At 44.6% G+C, this 19,320-nt stretch overlaps 1 protein-coding gene across 1 annotated transcript in view; it reads right to left on the bottom strand.

Annotated features, from left to right (window-relative positions):
* LOC145353075 (cell adhesion molecule DSCAM) overlaps window positions 1-19,320 on the bottom strand; it is a 556,699-nt gene that overhangs the window by 451,159 nt on the left and 86,220 nt on the right. The window contains exons 2-3 of the mRNA XM_080203419.1: window positions 15,703-16,020; window positions 13,723-13,869 (exon numbers count right to left, since the gene is read on the bottom strand). Coding sequence (XP_080059545.1) covers window positions 13,723-13,869; window positions 15,703-16,020 — 465 coding nt within the window. The remainder of the gene's footprint in view (window positions 1-13,722; window positions 13,870-15,702; window positions 16,021-19,320) is intronic.

Below are 19,320 nucleotides of genomic sequence, written 5' to 3'. Positions count from 1 at the left end.
GACAATCTCCTTAAAGCCCCACTTCCAAATACACTTCCTTTACAGTCACTTATTCTGTTCCATTATGGAATCTTATAGTCTCTGGCTCATTTGTTGCTTTTTATCATTCATTTGTGGGGCATGGGCATCACTGGTCGGCATTTATTGCCCATTCCTAGTTGTCTTTGGCTAGGCCGTTTCAGAGGGCTGTTGTGAGTCCACGACATTGCTTTGGCTCTGGAGTCACATATAGGCCAGACTGGTAAGGACAGCAGATTTCCTTCCCTAAGGGACGTTAGTGACCCAGATGGGATTTTCCCACAATCAACAATGGTTTCATGGCTATCAGTAGAATCTTAATTCTGAATTAAAGCATTCCAGTGATTAAATATTCCTTGTACCTGACACTGGGCTGTTGGCCTTCTAGCCAAACTGCCTGCACACCCACGCTCCAGCACAGCTCTCAAACTGCACCATGAACTCCTTCATGGCACAAATCAATTCCAACCTCCCAGATTGCCTGGATCCATTACAGTTCGCCTATCACTGCAACGGGTCCACAGCAGATGCCATCTCCCTGGCCCTGCACTCAACCCTAGAACACCTAGGTAACAAAGACACCTACGTCTGAAGTCTAATTATTGACTACAGCTCAGCCTTTAACACTATTATTCCTGCAAAACATATCTCCAAAATCCATGACCTGGGGCTTGGCTCGTCCCTCTGCGACTGGATCCTAGACTTCCTAACCCAAAGACCACAATCAGTAAGGATAGGCAATAACACCTCCTCCATGATCATCCTCAACACCGGTGCCCCAAAAGGCTGTGTCCTCAGCCCGTTACTATATTCCTTATATGCCAATGACTGTGTGGCCAAATTCCGCACAAACTCATCAACTTCGGGAAGCATAGTAGAGGGCACGCCCCTGGCTACATCAGTGGGGTTGAAGTGGAAATAGTTGAGAGCTTCAAGTTTTTAGGTATCCAGATCACCAACAACCTGTCCTGGTCCCTCCATGCAGATGTCGTAGTTAAGAAAGCCCACCAGTGCCTTCACTTTCTCAAGATGCTAAGGAATTTGGCATATTTGCTACGGCTCTCACTGACTTTTACTGATGGACCATAGAAAGCATTCTTTCTGGTTGTATCACACTTTGGTACGATGCCTGTTCTGCCAAGACTGCAAGAAACTACAAAGGATCGTGAACGAAGCCCATTCCATCACACAAACCAACCTCCCATCCATTGACCCTGTCTACACTTCCCACTGCCTCAGTAAAGCAGCCAGCATAATTAAAGGCCCCATGCATCCCAGACGTTCACTCTTCCACCTTCTTCCCTCAGGAAAAAGATACAAAAGGCTGAGAACATGTACCAACCGACTCAAGAAAAGCTTCTTCCCTGCTGCCATCATACTTTTGCATGGACATAGCTCATATTAAGTTGATTTTTCTCTATACCCTAGCTATAACTGTAACACTACATCCTGCACTCTCTCCTCGCTTGCTCTATGAATGGTATGTTTTGTCTGTAGAGTGCACAAGAAACAATACTTTTCACTGTATACTAATACACATGACAGCAATAAATCAAACCAAAAACCCCAGTGTGAAAAGGCAAATATAGTGTACGAGGACACACATGGGTTGGGTGTGCAGTTTGTGAGCTGCAGAAAATGCGCAGATCAGGCTTTCCCAAGCGTAAACAAAGAATTGGTGCTTGGGGCACCTAGGTGGCACAGTGGTTAGCATTGCTACCTTGCAGCGCCAGGGAATTAGGTTCGATTCTCGGCTTGGGTACTGTTTGTGCAAAATACGTATACTCTCCCCATGTCTGCGTGGGTTTTTTCCGGGTGCTCTGGTTTCTTCCCACAGTCTGACCATGACCATGCTAAGTTCTCCCTTAGTGTACCCGAACAGGCACTGGAGTGCGGTGACTGGGGATTTTCACAGTAACTTCATTGCAGTGTTAATGTAAGTCTACTTGTGACACTAATAAATAAACGTCAACTAAAAATTTATTGCTGATATTAAAAAAAGCAGGAATTTTTCCCAAAGTTCTATTTAATAATGCAACTTTCACCCAAATCTACAGAGAGCACCAAGTAGTGGAATAATGCAAGAAAGATATTTCCAGGAAGATGAAAACAAGGGATTATAAATATATGGTCATCACTCAATGAATTTTACATGGGAGTCAGAAGAAACATTTACACCCAAAGAAAGGAAAGGATGTGGAACTCACTATGACAAGGAGTGATTGAAGTGAATAATGGTATAATCTGGGCAAATGTGATGTTGTCCACTTTGGCAGGAAGAATGAAAAAGAAGCTTATCATCTAAATGTGAGAGATTACAGAGTTCTGAGGTGCAGAGGGATCTGAATGTTCTAGTGCATGAATCACAAAAGGCTAGAATTCTCCGGCCGTTCACACCTCGCCGTTGCTGCCAGTCTCTGCCTTCTGTCATCAAGCTAATTTTGTATCCATTTGGCTACCTCACCCTGGATCCTGTAAGATTTGACCTTCTGCAACAACCCCTACCATGTGGTGCCTTGTCAAGGGCCTTGCCAAAGTCCATGTCAACAACATCAACTGCACTGCCCTCAACTACTTTCTTGGTTACCCCTTCAAAAAACTCAATCAAATTTGTGAGACATGATTTTCCCCTCACAAAGCCATGCTGACTGTCCCTAATCAGTCCTTGCATCACTAAACGCCTATAGATCCTTTCTCTCAAAATACCTTCCAACAACTTAAGCACCACACTGAGGCTCACCGGCCTGTCCTTCCTAGGCTTATCCCTGCAGCCCTTCTTGAACAACAGCACAACATTTGCCATCCTCCAAACTTCAGGCACCTCACCTGTGACTACCAATGATACAAATATCTCGGTTGGGGATCTGCAATTTCTTTCCTAGCCTTCCACTATGTCCTGGTTACAGTTCATCAGGTCCTGGGGATTTATCTACCTCAATGCGTTTTAAGACTTCCAGCACTCCTTCTTTGTTACATGTACATTCCTCAAGACATCACTTATGTATTTCACGTTCCCTAACATCCATGCTTTTCTCAACAGTGAATACTTATGAGAAATATTCGCTTTGGATCTCCCCCATCTCTTGTGGATCTATACATAGATGATTTTGTTGATCCATAAGAGGTCCTACTCTCTCCCTAGTTACTTTTTGCCCTTTATGTATTTGTAGAAGCTCTATGGATTCTCCTTTGCCTTATCTGCCAAAACAATCCTGTGACCCCTTTTTGCCCTCCAGATTTCTCTCTTAACTCTACTCCTACCCCGTCTATACTCTTCAAGGGATCCACTTGATCCCAGCTGTGTATGCATGTCATGTGCCTCCTTTTTCTTGACCAGGGCCTCAATATACCGAGTCATCCAGAGTTCCTGACTTCTACCAGCTTTGCCCTTCACTTTAAGAGGAACATGCTTATTCTGAACCTTGGTTAACACACTTTTGAAAGCCACCCACTGACCAGACACCCCTCTGCTTTCCCACAGACTCCCTCAATTGAAAGTCCCTGCCTGATACCATCAAAATTGGCCTTGCCCCAATTTAGAATTTTAATTTTTGGGCCAGACCAAACAAACATTCTCCAATGCTATCTTAAAACTAATATAATTATGGTCACTGGTCCCAAAGTGATCCCTCACTAACACTTCTGTCACCTGCCTTTCCTTATTTCCAAAGAGGGGGTCAAGTTTTGCCCCCTCTCTAGTCGGGCCGTCCACATACTGAATGAGAAATTCCTCCTGATTGCACTCGACAAATTTCTTGCCATCCAAGCCATAATGACCATTGGCTTCAGCAGGACCGCAAGATTCTACCAGTGGCCAATGGTGAGCTGCCTCCATCACTGGGGGGGCGCAAAAACCCGGCCTCCGCAATGTAATGATAGAAGAATTTCTTAGCATTTTAACATGTTGCCAAGAGACTTGGATTCAATAAAAAATAAGATGTTCTGACATCCAGCAAGACAAGAGGAATAAGATAGTAAAGTGTTAAATCCTGAAACATTCATTGTGTTTACCCATGATTCTCTCTGGCAGCTACATTATTAATTCATAGATTTATTGATTTTTTTTCCTCCTCTCTTCAGTCCTGCTGACCTGGTTAATTTGACAGCTCTGAGCAGCAGAGATTCACTACACTTGCCAGTTTAAGGTAACACACCAGCAATGGTCACTATAGCGTGCATTTACTATTGGAGCCGACATAACTGGAACAGGAAGGTGTGTACTGAGAGAAGGGAAAGACCTGTGAGAGTCAGTGACTTCCAGAGTATGCTTCCTTTCCCCTTTCTCCCCATTTCCCCTGTTCCCCTACATATCCCCCAACACCTTCCCCCAAGCCCCCTTTGTTTGGGAATCTCTTTCAGGAAAGCACTCAGCCTGAGGTAACATTCCTGACAGCTCCACAAGGTTCTCCAGTGAGCTGCCACCTCTTACAGACAAGGATGATTCCCATGTGGACCCAGATCCATTCTAAAGACTTTGTCAATATCAGTGAGAATGATGATAGCAACAGGACAATTGATTCCCATGGGTATAGAAGAGGAAGAAACATTGGCCAATATTCCTGGTCTTTAAGTAACGGCCATAGCAGGAATGAGCATAGACAAGGACATAAGAAATAGGAGCAGGAGTAGGCCATCTAGCCCTTTGGGCCTGCCCCCCCGATTCAATAAGATCATGGCTGATCTGAAGTGGATCAGTTCCACTTGCCCGCTTTCTCCCCATAATCCTTAATTCCCTTGTCTGCCAAAAACCTATCTACCCGTGACTTAAATATATTCAACGAGGTAGCCTCCACCACTTCAACGGGCAGAAAATTCCAGAGATTCACCACCCTTTGAGTGAAGAAGTTCCTCCTCAACTCTGTTCTAAACTGTCCCCCCCAAGAAGGTTGGGTTGACTTCGGCTTTCACATTCCCCTACTCAAATAGCTTGCCAATATCCACTGTGTAGAATGGCTGCCTTGAATAAGGTATCAGCTTGTGCCTGGTCTCCATAGATCTCCACCCCAACCAGGAACCAAAGCCTACTGGAGAATCCCACTCCCAAGTAACCTGTCATGTTGTGGCCCCTTGATCAGTCCCTCCATTCCCTTCCTAATCTCTCAGCGAAAATGAGCCTTGTTCGACCAAAGGTCATGAGAAGAGCATTCAAATTCTATTGCCTTACTGCCTCTTGCCTCTCTGTTCCTGCTATACCCAACTATGAATGAGCAGGAAACAAATTTGGAGGCATACTTGCAGCACCCTACCCTGCACCTCCATTTCCACCTCCACATGACCCCAAATTGTGCTGAAATTCAGCAACTGAGGCAAAATCAACTGCTTTCATAGAAAATGGATTGATCTTAGAATCCCTACAGTACAGGAGGACGCCATTCAGCCCGTCAAGTCTGCACCAACCACAATTCCACCCAGACCCTATTCCTGTAATCCACTTATTTACCCTGCTAATCCTCTGACACGAGGGTCAATTTACCATGGCTAATCAACCTAATCTGCAAATCTTTGGAGTGTGGGAGGAAACTGGAGCACCTGGAGGAAACCCACACAGACACGGGGAGAATGTACAAACTCCACATAGACAGTGACCCGAGGCTGTAATTGAACCCGGGTCCCTGGCACTGTGAGGCAGCAGTGCTAACCACTGTGCCACCATGTCACCACTGTGCCACCATGTCACCGCTGTGCCATCATGTCGCCCCCATGCCTTCTTGTAACAACTGTAGACTTGAAGAAATACAACCTACTGTGGCCAACCAAGTCTGAAACCTAATATGAAATCAGATCCAGAGAATGGCTGCATTAACGCCGTATTGATTGCTGCATCTTGTTTTAGCTGAGATGCAACGGACCTCGAACCCATACAGAATATTACAAGGGAGCTTTCTAGTCTGTTTAAAATGCTGATGACTGACATTAGGAATGGGAAATAAAGCTGAAGATACGGATGTAAAATATTTATCAGAATACACCAAATTGAAGGACCAAAGTTCTCTCCCTCCTTATTTAAGGCGGTTTATCTACCAGCCACTGAGTATGTATTGAGCTGACAGCCTGCCAGGCTTTCAGACAAGACATCCATACAGAGGATGCTGCAGAATCAATTGCTAAGGGGCCAGTCCGTGGCAGTTGACAGACATACACGTGTAGAATAACTTGAGTCACATCGGGAAGGCCTAACCACTGAGATGTGTGTGGGGGAGGGGGAGGAATGGCCACCTTAATGCACAAATCCCTCACTCTTCCCCTGTTCCCAACACCTAAATGGTAAACCTCAAATCTTAACAAAATTGGGCTTCTGCACGGCAGTCTTTCCTGCCGGGATCACATATCCCGCATCCCAGGCCTGCACTTCCACAACTGTATCCACATATGGAGTGGAGAATGTTTTGTAAGGACAATGCAGCCTGGGGTATTAGGAGTGATAACTCAGGCCCCCTTCAGCTGCCTTGTCCTCCAGTTGTTTACCGCTGTTTATTTTATGTTGCCTGATTAAAGGTGCAAAGCTCAGGCCCAGCTCCAGCTCTGAGCTGCTGCATGGGCTGAGAGAGAGTGTGTCTCATGTCAGTGCAAACTTCTGCAAAGGTTTCGCATTCGGAACACTCAATCCTGTTTATGAAATCCACTGCAAAAATGTGTATGGCTATGGAGAATCATAGAATCGAATCATGGAATCCCCACATTGCAGAAGGAGGCCATTTGGCCCATCGAGTCTGCACCAACCACAATCCCACCCAGGCCCTATCCCCCTAACCCTAATGTATTTACCCTGCTAGTCCACCTGACGCTAAGGGTAATTTACCATGGCAAATCTTACAATAGCCGAATCTTACAATACATCCTTGTTTTGTGGCAACATTTTAATTTCTAACTGCTTCTCCCCTATTCAGCATGGTGGCACAGTCATTAGCACTCCAGCCAGGGATTTGGTTCAATTCCAACCTTAGGTAACTGTGCAGAGTTTGCATGCTCTCCCCGTGTCTGCATGGGTTTCCTCCAGATGCTCCAGTTTCCTCTCTCAATCTGAAAGATGTGCTGGTTAGGTGCATTGGCCGTGATAAATTGTCCCTTAGTGTACCCAAACAAGTACCAGTCGGTGGTGACCAGGGAATTTTCATTGTAACTTCATTGCAGTGATAATGAAGCCTACTTGTGACACTAATAGATAAAGGTAAGCTATTCCTGATGTGCGTGTACACACTTGACACATTCATACAAAAGAGAATAAGGGAAGGGTTTGCGACAACTCAAAGCTCGGGAGTGGGGGGGAGTGGATGCGAGGGCAAGAGGTTATTTGTGGCTAAGGGAGTCTTTTAATCCTCAGGTAATTTATAGAATTATAGAATCCCTCCAGTGGAGAAGGAGGCCATTTGGCCCATCAAGCCTGAACCAACAACAATCCCCATAACCTCATGTATTTACCCAGTTAATCCCCCTGACACAAAGGAGCAACTTACCCTGGCCAATCAATCCATGATGTAGAGATGCCAGCGTTGGACTGGGGTAAGCACAGTAAGAAGTCTCACAACACCAGGTTAAAAGTCCAACATGTTTATTTGGCAGCACAAGCTTTTGGAGCACTGCTCCTTCATCAGGTGAGTGAGGAGTTGTGTTCACCAACAGGGCAAAAATAGACAGAAACGCAATTTACAAGATAATGGTTGGAATGTGAGTCTTTACAGGTAATCAGGTCTTAAAGGTACAGACAATATGAGAGGAGAGAGGGCCAAGCACAAGTTAAAGGGATGTGTACTGTCTCCAGACAGGACAGTTAGTGAGATTTTGCAAGCTCAGGCAAGTTGTGGAGGTTACAGATAGTATGACATGAACCCAAGATCCTGGTTGAGGCTGTCCTCATGTGTGTGGAACTTGGCTATCAGTCGCTGCTCAGCGATTCTGCGTTGTCGTATATTGTGAAGGCCACCTCGGAGAATGCTTACCCAAAGATCAGAGGCTGAATGCCCATGACTGCTGAAGTGTTTCCTGACTGGAAGGGAATGCCTGGTAGTTGTTGAGCATTCATCCGTTGTCATAATGTCTGCATGGTGTCCCCAATGTACCATGCCTCAGGACATCCTTTCCTGCAGCGTATCAGGTAGACAACGAGTCACAAGAGTATGTACCATGTACCTGGTGGATGGTGTTCTCGCGTGAGATGATGGCATCCTTGCTGATGATCCAGCACGTCTCGCAGAGGTTGATGTGGCAGGGTTGTGTGGTGTCGTGGTCGCTGTTTTCCTGAAGGCTGGGTAGTTTGTTGCGGACAATGGCCTGTTTGAGGTTGTGTGGTTTTTTGAAGGCAAGAAGTGGGGGTGTGAGGATGGCCTTAGCGAGATGTTCATCTTCATCAATGACATGTTGAAGGCTCTGGAGAACATGTCGTAGCTCCTAGTAACTACCAGGCAACGAAGGGTACTCCGTCCACCGTGTCCCGTGTTTGTCTTCTGAGGAGGTCGGTGCGGTTTTTCGCTGTGGTGTGTCGGAACTGTCAATCAAGCACCATATCCTGTTCTTTTGAAGGCATCTGTAGGTGTCTGTTGTGATCCTCCTGATCTGAGCAGATCCTGTGTATACGAAGGGCTTGTCTGCAGGGAATGGCTTCTCTAACATGTTTAGGCTTGGAAGCTGGGGAAGCATCGTGAGGTTATGCATGGGCTTGTGGTACAGTGAAGTGCTGAGGTGACCGTCCTTGATGGAGATGCGATTCCGGTTGCATTCAATCTAACCAACCTGGACTGTGGGAGGAGACCAGAGCACCCTGAGGAAACCCACGCAGACACAGGGAGAACGTGCAAACTCCATACAGATAGTGACCCAAGCTGGGAATCAAACCCAGGTTCTTGACGCTGTGAGGCAACAGTGCTAACCACTGTGCCATGGCAACACCCTATGCCCTCAATTTATTCTTTATCTCAGGTTGAAAGTCCTGCTGCGGTCCAGTGTTTAACATTATGAAAGCAACTCCAACATTTCTATAAAAAAGAGCTGCTTTGAACATTTTTGTGATATCCATTTTCACTGGTGCAGATGATCTTAAAGGGACACTGTCCCTTTAACCACGTTGACATTCCTAAATTTATTGCTTGCATTTGTTAAGAAAATTAAAATGTCCGCCCTGCCATTAACTAATTGAATAAAATGTACCAAAAACAATAAAAATAATTCAACAATTACCAATTACTCTAGACCCGTCACTGACCTCTCCTGGAAAATGTCATCAGATTCTCTGACCCTTGACATTTCAAGCCCTCAAGGGCTTGCCTTGACACGTGCCTGTTTAAGATATTTCCTCAGTGGAATTAAATGTAGGTCATATTTATAGAACGTAACCACAGGCAAGAGATCGTGACCTCCATTAAATCAAACTCAATTTGTTTGCTGACAGCTTTAGCACATCACTTTAGTTACGATAAATATCTTCAGTCTATCAATCAATTAAAGGGATCCTGCTGAAATTGTTCCACGAGGCAACATTTTGAGGTACTTTTTCCAATACAAAACACTGCTTCTTGTAAACCCTACCAAAGATTTGACAGAACGGACGGGTCCTTTGTGTTCTCTTCACTGGTTCAGATCCATTCTCACTTTTTTTATTCATTCGTGGGATGTGGATGTCGCTGCCTGGGCCATTTATTGCCCATCACTGAGGGCATTTAAGAGTCAACCACATTGCCATGGATTCAGAGTCACAGACCACAGAATAGAGGGATACGGACCAAGGGCAGGCAGAAGGGATTAGTTTAATTTGGCGTCATGTTCAGCACAACATCATGGGCTGAAGGGCCTGTTCCTGTGCTGTACTGTTCTATATTCTATGTTATATGACCAGGTAAGGACATTAGTGAAACAGATAGCTTTTTTATGACAATCGACAATGGTTTCATGGTCATCATTAGACTAATTCCAGAGGTTATTATTGAATTCAAATTTCACCTCTACCTACCTCCTTTGGCCCCTTAAACCCACTATGCCTACCCGTGCTCCCACATCCCCATGGCCTTTTATAGCCCTAGTACCAGCTTTGTCCCAATCCATATCTCCCATCTTTTCTCTTACCCCTCCATGCCAACTCACTGAGTATCCACAATGAGCCATGCTCATTGTGAGCCATGAACTTCAGGAGCCATGCTAGCATAAAGTAAAAACTTCATTGATTAAAAAGAAACATTCAAAATACATTGAAATTCCTTGAACTAATCCATTAGGAAAGCAAATCTTTCTATTCTATAACCTTGGACCCCACAGTCCAACTGCTCACAGAACAGGCACCCCAGTGTGATAATGTTAGGTTGTAAAATCAGCATTACAGCACAAATCTCATAATGATAACTGAAGGGTTTATGTCAAGAGACAGAGTGAAATATCAATCATTGACTTTTTTTTTAACTAAACTTCACACTTTTAAATTTAGAGCCCAGAAGGGTTAAATCCTTTGATGTCTATGCCAGTTCTAATGAGCATTTTGACAGTTTCAATACATTTTGACAATTCTTTGACAGTGTTGGCAATCTTTGATATCGTGACAGTTGGTTGACAATTTTTTGACAGTGTTGACAGTTCTTTGACAGTTTTGACATTTCTAGTAGGCTCATATCCTTTCTATCACAACCATGTGATAGGACCATATCTAAAGGGGTACCTTACTTCTCCAAAAGGGTGTCCTGGCTATCCCAACAAATCCACAATCTTCAGACCTGCTCCAAACATCTCTAACCTGAATATGTCAGGGTTCAGACACTTGCCTTACCCAAATGAGTGGAGGCAGCTGCCCATATAAGTCAGCTGCTGTCTCTGTGACACAGGGATATGCGATTTGTAACCTGCTCCCATTCGCCACTCCGACCACCATGAAAATGGCAGAGAGCAGTTCCTGATTTGGCCCTCTGCTAGCAGTTTGACCCAGGAGCCTCTCTGTCTGTGTGAGAATTCAGGCCATAACATGCCAAGGTTGGGGTTTATTGCACAGAAAGCTCAGGGCTGCATTATGAATCAAAAGATCATGGTTCAGAGCCTTGCTGTCAGATAAAGAAGCAGCCTTTGTACTGTCAAACTAGCGAGGAGCAGGGAGGTGAGGGAATATTGAATGTTGCATTTTGAACAGCATTCCGGAGTATTTAAATATTTATTGACATTAGAATCAAGAGGCATTTGATCGGGGAACTCGATTTACTGCGGTTGTCCCCTGAAGCCGACACATTCAACTACTCGATGGTCCCTGTTGCAAAGAGAGTTTTGGGAAAATGGAAATGATTGAGAATGGCCATCATGAATGGCCCTGCATTATAACCTTTGGTCAAATCTCACTATCACTCATGATGCGGAATGACCACTTAGGCAAGGAACCAGGGATAGTTTTGGAGGCTGGCATGTGGTCTGATTGGCAATCTTCACTTACGGATGAGTGTACTATTTCAACAAAACCACTCTCTCCAGTTCACTGGTGGATAACCTGTGGCCTGGAGGCCCCATGTGGCCCAGTAGACATTTTGTTGACTGTTACCCACACACAAGGTTGCCACATTCTGCTAATTTGATCATAGAATCCCTACAGTGCAGAAGGAGGCCATTCAGCCCATCGAATCTGCACCGACCACAATCCCATCTAGGCCCTATTCCCATTACCTCACACATTTACCCTGACAATCCCTCTGACACTAAAGGACAACTTAGCATAGCTAATCCATCTAACCTGCACATCTTTAGACTATGGGAGGAAACCGGAGCAACCAGGGGAAACCCACATAGACATTGGGGGGGGGATGTGTAAACTCCACACAGACACTGACCTGAGGCTGGAATTGAACCCGAGTCCCTGGCATTGTGAGGCAGCAGTGCTAGTCACTGTGCCACCATGCCACCCCATCTGCGTAGTTTCTTTCCTACCGATATGACTAAAGTGACATGCACCTAAAACAGGGACAAGTGAAGTGAGTTGTGTGCTGATTGCCTACAACATTGAGTGCAAGAGCCGTGCACTCACTCTGTGTCCAAAGTGTAAATATTTCTCTTGTTTCTAAGTTGATGATAGTTCCATTAATATATAACTAATTAAGCATTTTCTATAACTCATTATGAAATATTCGGCGTGTATTAAATATATTAAATCTTATTCATGGGATTGTGGTAAAGTGAGCAAGCCCAATTTCAATCTTTCGGCCCACTGATGTGAAGGAGGGCCACTCCTGAGGCCCACTCACTAGCCTAGGTCACCCACCACTGCTCCAGTTCCTCATCCAAGTGAACACTCCTCATTCATGGGCCGACAGGATAAATGTCGGTGCAATCATTTATTAAATGTTCACAAGCCTTATACATTTAGTGACTCCACGTAACAGAAAGGCATCGATAGCTCAAACAAGTTCTCCCTGTTTCCACAAACATAGAATCGTAGAAGATAGGACCAGGTGGTCAAATGGCCTCAGGTGGAGGTCATTTGGCCCTTCGAGCCTGCTCCGCCATTCGTCACGATCATGGCTGATCGTCCAACTCAATAGCCTAATCCTGCTCTCTCCCCATAATCTTTGATCCCATTCACCCCGAGTGCTAAATCTAGCCGCCTCTTAAATACGTTCAAGTTTTGGCATCAACTACTTCCTGTGGTAATGAATTCCACAGGCTCACCACTCTTTGGGTGAAGAAATATCTCTTCATCTCCACCCTAAATGGTCTACACCAAATTCTCAGACTATGACCCCTGGTTCTGGACACCCCCATCATCGGAACATCCTCCCTGCGTCTATCCCTTGTCTAGTCCTGTTAGAATTTTATAAGCCTCTATGAGATCCCCCCTTATTTGCCTGAACTCCAGCGAAGACAATCCTAACCTGGTCAAACACAGCTGGGAATGGCAGAGCATCCAATCCGAGACTTGAAATAGTAAATAAGTGCAATCTAAATAGACACAAATTCAGTGGCGCCAAGATAAAATTTGTCATGTGATTCTTCCAATTATGGAATGCACCCAGCAGGCCGGTATAAAAAACCCTGTTATGAACCAAGACAATTGCAGCTGCTTCAAGCCTGGGTACATCCTTGCTTACCTGTCTCACAGATGGCCAAGCTGAACCGGCCTGGTAGAACTTAGCGTAGCAGAAAAGGAGAATCAGAGCAATACAGATAGACAACCATTGAGCAATGTATAATACATTCCATTCATCTTCTCCACGGCTTTACTCAGCCGCATCTCAACGTCTACCAAATGGGCAACAGAACAATTCTATTTCAGGGTGAATGTAAATTCAGATCCATGTCAAACACATTTTGCCTTCTGGACAAACCATCATTGATTGCCATAGAGAGAGCAACTGAAGAGAAACTCTCCATTCTACCATCCAAGTACCAAACTTTCTTTGCAGTTCAAAGCGATCATCTTCTGGCAGTGGCAAATGTCACTTGACAGTTTGCAAAACCTCATAACTACATTGTTGGGGTTGTCCAAGAGGCATATTAACAGAAAAAGCTGTGTTTCTGCCAAATCTTCAACTGTTCACCCAGAAACCAGCAATCAATGTAAAATATCACATTCGATGAGAGAGAATTTAACGCAATGTCCTTCAACGACAGTAGAATATATCTACTGGATGAGTCAGATTATCAAACAGCACGTAATAAACTGCTCATATTTACACACAAGTGAAACATCTAATTTATCATCGCAGTCAAGGTGTCTCCCTTACGAAAAGCTGAAAAGAAACAGGCTGATCTTACCTGAGACAAGTGAAACTGTGTCTTTCTCCCATGACACTACAGTGATATAAGTCTCCACAGAGGAGGGGATAATGCACTTGAATACTGCTACGTTCCCTCGCATGGCTTTCTGATCCTCCACACGGACCGTATAGGGCTCTCTTAAAACTGGAGGAAAGGATTGGAGCTGGATTAATGTTGTCAAACAGTAACAATGTTCATTAAACAACAATAGCAACTTGCCCAATAATAGTAATATGCCCAAAGAGCCTTCACAGGAGATGGGCGGCACAGTGATTAGCATTGCAGCCTCACAGTGAGAGGGACCCGGGTTCAATTCCAGCCTCAGGTCTGTGTGGAGTTTGCATGCTCCCCCCGTGTCTGCGTGGGTTTCCTCTGGACGCTCCAATTTCCTCCCACACTCCAAAAGGTGTGCAGGTTCGGTTGATTGGCCATGCTAAATTGACTATTAGTGTCAGGACAATTAACAGGGTAAATACATGAGGTTACGGGAATAGGGCCTGGGTGGGATTATTATCGATGCAGGCTCAAAGGGAGATTTATACAGGAGATTTATCAGAATAAATTAATAGCAAGCTAAGTAAGGAGGTACTTGGACAGGTGATCAAAATCTTGGTATGAAGGGGGGTTTTATAGAAGAATGAGGTAGAGATCTTTTCTTCATTATTAAATCATACACTTCAAACTCCATTATAAAACAGCTGATAATGAAAGGCAGAGACCGGTGAAACAGAAAGAAAAGATTGATCATTAGCATCTGATTCTGATTCCAATTACCATAAATAAACATTTATAAAAGTGTGGAAAGATTAGCTTCAGTTCTATCCTCCACCAACAGGCTGTCTGGGATCTGACAACGGTTCACTGCGTTAGGATGGTGCCCCGTCACTGATAGAAGGTGGGTTTAATTCAGATCACGGAGCTGAGAGGACAGTACTTAGATCCAGGCCAGCGTTCAGAGATCCTGAGGACAAAAGTAAGGAAGCTATTTACAAATCACTACTTAGGCCCTAGCCGGAGCATGGGTTTCGATGCTGAGGACACAACATTTTCGGAAGGATGTCAGGACCTTAGAACAGGGGCAGTAAAGGTCCACTAGAATGGCACCAATGTGAGGAACTTCAGTTGAATGGAGATACTCGAGAGGCTGAAAGCAGGGAAGGCTAAGAGGGAATGTAATAAAGGTGTTCAAAACAAAACATGATTGGTTTTGGTAAGAGTGCAAAGAAGAAACTATTTTTGTTGGGAGATGGGTCAGTCAGTAGAGGTCACAGATTTGAGATAATTTGTGGGCTGGCGCAGTGGCACAGCAGTTAGCACTGCTGCCTCACAGCACCAGGGACCCAGGTTCAATTCCCACCTTGGGTCACTGTTTCTGTGGAGCCTGCACCTTCTCCCCATGTCTGCATGGGTACCCTCCGGGTGCTCCAGTTTCCTCCCACAGTCTGAAAGACATGCTGGTTAGGTGCATCGGCCATGCTAAATTCTCCCTCAGTGTACCCGAACCGGTGCCAGAGCTTGGCGACTAGGGGATTTTCACAATAACTTCATTGCAGTGTTAATATAAGCCTACTTGTGACACTAATAAAACAAAACATAAACTTAAAACAAAATTGGCAAGAGAGAAATGAGGAAAGTTTCTTTTCCACAGCAAGTTATAATGATCTGGAATGTACTGACTGAACAGGTAAGTGAAAGTAGATTCAACAGTAACTTTAGTAACTGAATTAGGCTCAAGTGTGGAAATAAGATATCAGCCAGCTTTGGAGAGTTTTTTCAGAGGGTTGGCACAAGTGAAACAGGCCAAATAGTCTCCTCCAGTGATGCAAAATTTGTCTGATTTTAAATGAACAAAAATGCAATCCAAGAGCGTTTCTACACAATGACATTGTCGAGATCCTAATCTGAATAGCGAAGGATTCTGAAAGCAGTAAGATAATTATCACTCCCACACTCTGATAAGACCATTATCGTACTCACCGGCCTTAATGTGGATATCCTGACTTCTAATTTTCCCTGAAGGATTTTCTGCTGTGCAATAGTACGAATTGTCGTGGATTAAGTTATTAAAACTTGAAGGAGGGAAAGGGAAGATCTGAAGAGTTCCATTCGGATGGACGTGCCGGATCCCTGGGACGTCGTACATCTCCTCCCCCGTCGCAAGGTACCAGCGCAGGGTTGCTGGGGGGTTCCCTGATGCAGGGCATGGTAACAGTGTCCCCATGGTACTGGCAAAGACTACCTCTTGCAAAGATCCATTGACAAAGTATAAGCTGGATTGTAGATCTTCACTGGCAACTGTAAAGAGTCAAGACAATGTGATTGGTTTTAAAATGCAACAAGAAACTCCAACATCTATCAATTAAAAATTGGCATTCTACTGCATTGCTGATTATGTACGCTGTGGCTCTCTCAACTGACTTGCTAAGTTATGGAGACCCATTCCATAATGGCAGGCTGGGCATCCAGTTGAGGATGAGGAGTTGGCCACTCATCCCCACATGAGGAGGTCTGCACCAGAAACACTGGCCAAGTTGATGGAGGAGGGGGGAGGGGAGCATCCAGCTCAAGGAAGAACCATAGATTCTCGTAGGATTCCTATAGTGCAGAAGAAAGCCATTCGGTCCATCGAGTCTCCATTGAATCTCCAAAAGAGCATCTTACCTGGAGTTTGCAAATTAGAACAGGTAAGAGTACATCTAAACTTGGTGGATCCACCTGGATAGTCAGGGTACCCCTTTGGAGAGGTAAGATTACACTTTGATCTGGTCCTGGGACGCCTTTGAGGTTGGTCAGGGGTCCTTTGTATGGATTAGGTGGTACTTGGAATTGTTAAAAGCAGGCATTAATGTCTGTAAAAAATGCATATACTCATGACTGTCAAGCTCATCAGAGCTGCTAATAGCCCTGTCAAAATCAACTGTCAAGACTGTCAAGCAACTGCCACGGGGAGCTGTCAAGTTTCCAAGGACTTTAAAAACCCCGTCCTTTAAACTTTTGAAAGGAAACATCTGGAGTTTTAAAAATAAAATTGTCTGCGCTGAGTACAGAAGCATAGGTTGGCATGGAGGGTATGAGGGTGCATACAGAGGCATGCAGTGGCATGGGTTGGCTTGGAGCTGGAGCTGGGAAAGATCCCAAGTCTGCATACCTGACATTGGAGTGAAAATCCAGGCCTTCAACCTCTCCTGCCTCCCAACCTAAACCCAACCATTTTGTAAGTTAAAATACTGCCTTACATCTCAGGAGAGTAGGGGAGAGAATTTGGGTTTTAAAAGAAACTGATTATGTCAAATAGTGGTCCAGAAATTGAGTCTAAATGAGATTTAGATTGAAAGGTTCCTGCACAAAGTCAAGAAACAAAACAAAGCAAAGTCATACAGAAATTACATTATGTTGTGTATCTGAAATGACACAAACTATGGCGGTAAATAACAGGTTAAAGTCCATGAGGTCTGGAAATGTGCAACATCTGAGGCAAACTAAACCAATTCTGCTACAGTTTCTCCACGACTTCTTTTGGAGCAAACCGATGTCAAATTATGACCAATTTTGAGATCTCCTCTTGATACCAGACAAGTCGCTATCCTGAGGCATCCATCTGGAGGCACCCAGTGCAGTCAGAGTCTTGCTTCCTCCCCCCACTGCCTCGCTCGTTGCACCACATCTTAGACGATGTGCTAAGGCAGCCTGAATATCTGATGTCCTCAGAACAGGATCCCTCTGGGACTGACGCGGGCTAACACATAATGTACAGCCAAAGCAACAAAAGGCCATCAATGATGTGTCTCCATGGGAGGGAGAATGGCTCACTAAATCAAAGATATCTCCTAGAATTCAGGAGTTGCATCCTTCACTGTTTGTTCAATAATGCATGTCGGGTAGCACTTTGTACTGCAGGTTCTCCCTTTAGGCTTTCCCTCTCCTTTAATTAATATTTCAGCAAATATTTGGAGGATGAACAATGGAATATCATATAAAGTACACTCATCCAAAGCGCCATAAATAATACAGCTGCAGCAAATTCGAATGAATTAAGGTCTGGAGGCACAGCAATCCAGCATCAAATGTAACGTTACTCTGACCCTGGCTAACCCCTGATTAAAATATTGCCGCTTTGTCTCAAGTTTGTCTCAAGCAGGACATCAGCCTACAGTGAGCCTGTTTTGCAATGGTGGCACAGTGGTTAGCACTGCTGCGTCACAGGGCCGAGGACTCAGGTTCGATTCCCGGCTTGGGTCACTGTCTGGGTGGAGTTTGTACATTCTCCCTGTGTCTGCATGGGTTTCCCCCGGGTGCTCCAGTTTCCTCCCACAGTCTGAAAGATATGCTGATCGGAACAGGCACCGGAGTGTGGCGACTAGGGGAATTTCACAGTAACTTCATTGCAGTGTTAATGTAAGCCTTATCGAGTCATAGAGGGCTACAGCATGGAAACAGGCTGTTTGGCCCAACTTGTCCATGCTGCCCTTTTTTTTAATCCCCTAAGCTAAAGGGGTTTTTTAAACCCCTATACCCCAATTGCCCACATTTGCCCATATTCCTCTATACCCATCTTACCCATGTAACTGTCCAAACACTTTTTAAAAGACAAAATTGTACTCGCCTCTACTACTCCCTCTGGCAGCTTGTTCCACACATTCACCACTCGCTGTGTGAAAAAATTGCCCCTCTGTGCCTTTTTGTATCTCTCCCCTCTCACTTAAATCTATGCCCTCTAGTTTTAGATCCCCTACCTTTGGGAAAATATATTGACCAACTAGCTGATCTGTGCTCTTCATTATTTTATAGACCTCTATACGATCACCCCTCAGCTTTCTACGCTCCAGAGAAAAAAGTCCCAGTCAATCCAGCCTCTCCTTATAACTCAAATCATCAAGTCCTGGTAGTATCCTTGTAAATCTTTTCTGCACTTTTTCTAGTTTAATAATATCCTTTCTATAACAGGGTGATCAGAACTGTACACAGTATTCTAAGTGTGGCCTTACTTGTATCTAATAAATAAACTTTACTTTAACCTGGGCTGAGAGGTGAGTTTGAGTCTTGTGAACTTCGCCCAGACCTGGCTCTCCTGAAATAAATTCAGAAAGTGCTGGAAAAACTCAAGCACATTGGGCATCTGTGGAAAAGAGTTCACCTTTTGAGTCGATTCCAACTCTTCTTCCAAAGTGTCTGTACAGAGTCTGCATGTTCTCCCCATGTCTGCGTGGGTTTCCTCCAGGTGCTCTGGTCTCCTCCCACACTCCAAAGATGTGCGGGTTAGGTAGATTGGCCATGATAAATTTCCCCTTAGTGTCAGGGAGACTAGCTAGGGTAAATGCATGGGGTTGTGGGGATAGGACCCGAGTGGGTTTGTGATCGGTGCAGACTCAATGGGCCTTCTGCACTCTAGGGATTCTATGCTTCTATGATAAGAATATACAGACACAGCAAGTGATCGGGAAGGAATGCTGCTGTTTATTACGGAACAGGGAATATAAAAGTTGGAATGTTTTGCTACCATTGTACAAGACAAAGGTGAGATCACAGTTTGAATATCGTGCACAGTTTTGGTCTCCTTATTTAAGAAAGCACATTGGAAGCAGTTCAGAGAAGGTT

This window comes from Carcharhinus amblyrhynchos, chromosome 15, assembly GCF_965287045.1.
Source record: "Carcharhinus amblyrhynchos chromosome 15, sCarAmb.v2.hapA, whole genome shotgun sequence".
NCBI classification, from domain to species: Eukaryota; Metazoa; Chordata; class Chondrichthyes; order Carcharhiniformes; family Carcharhinidae; genus Carcharhinus; species Carcharhinus amblyrhynchos.
This window is presented reverse-complemented; position numbering and strand designations above follow the sequence as displayed.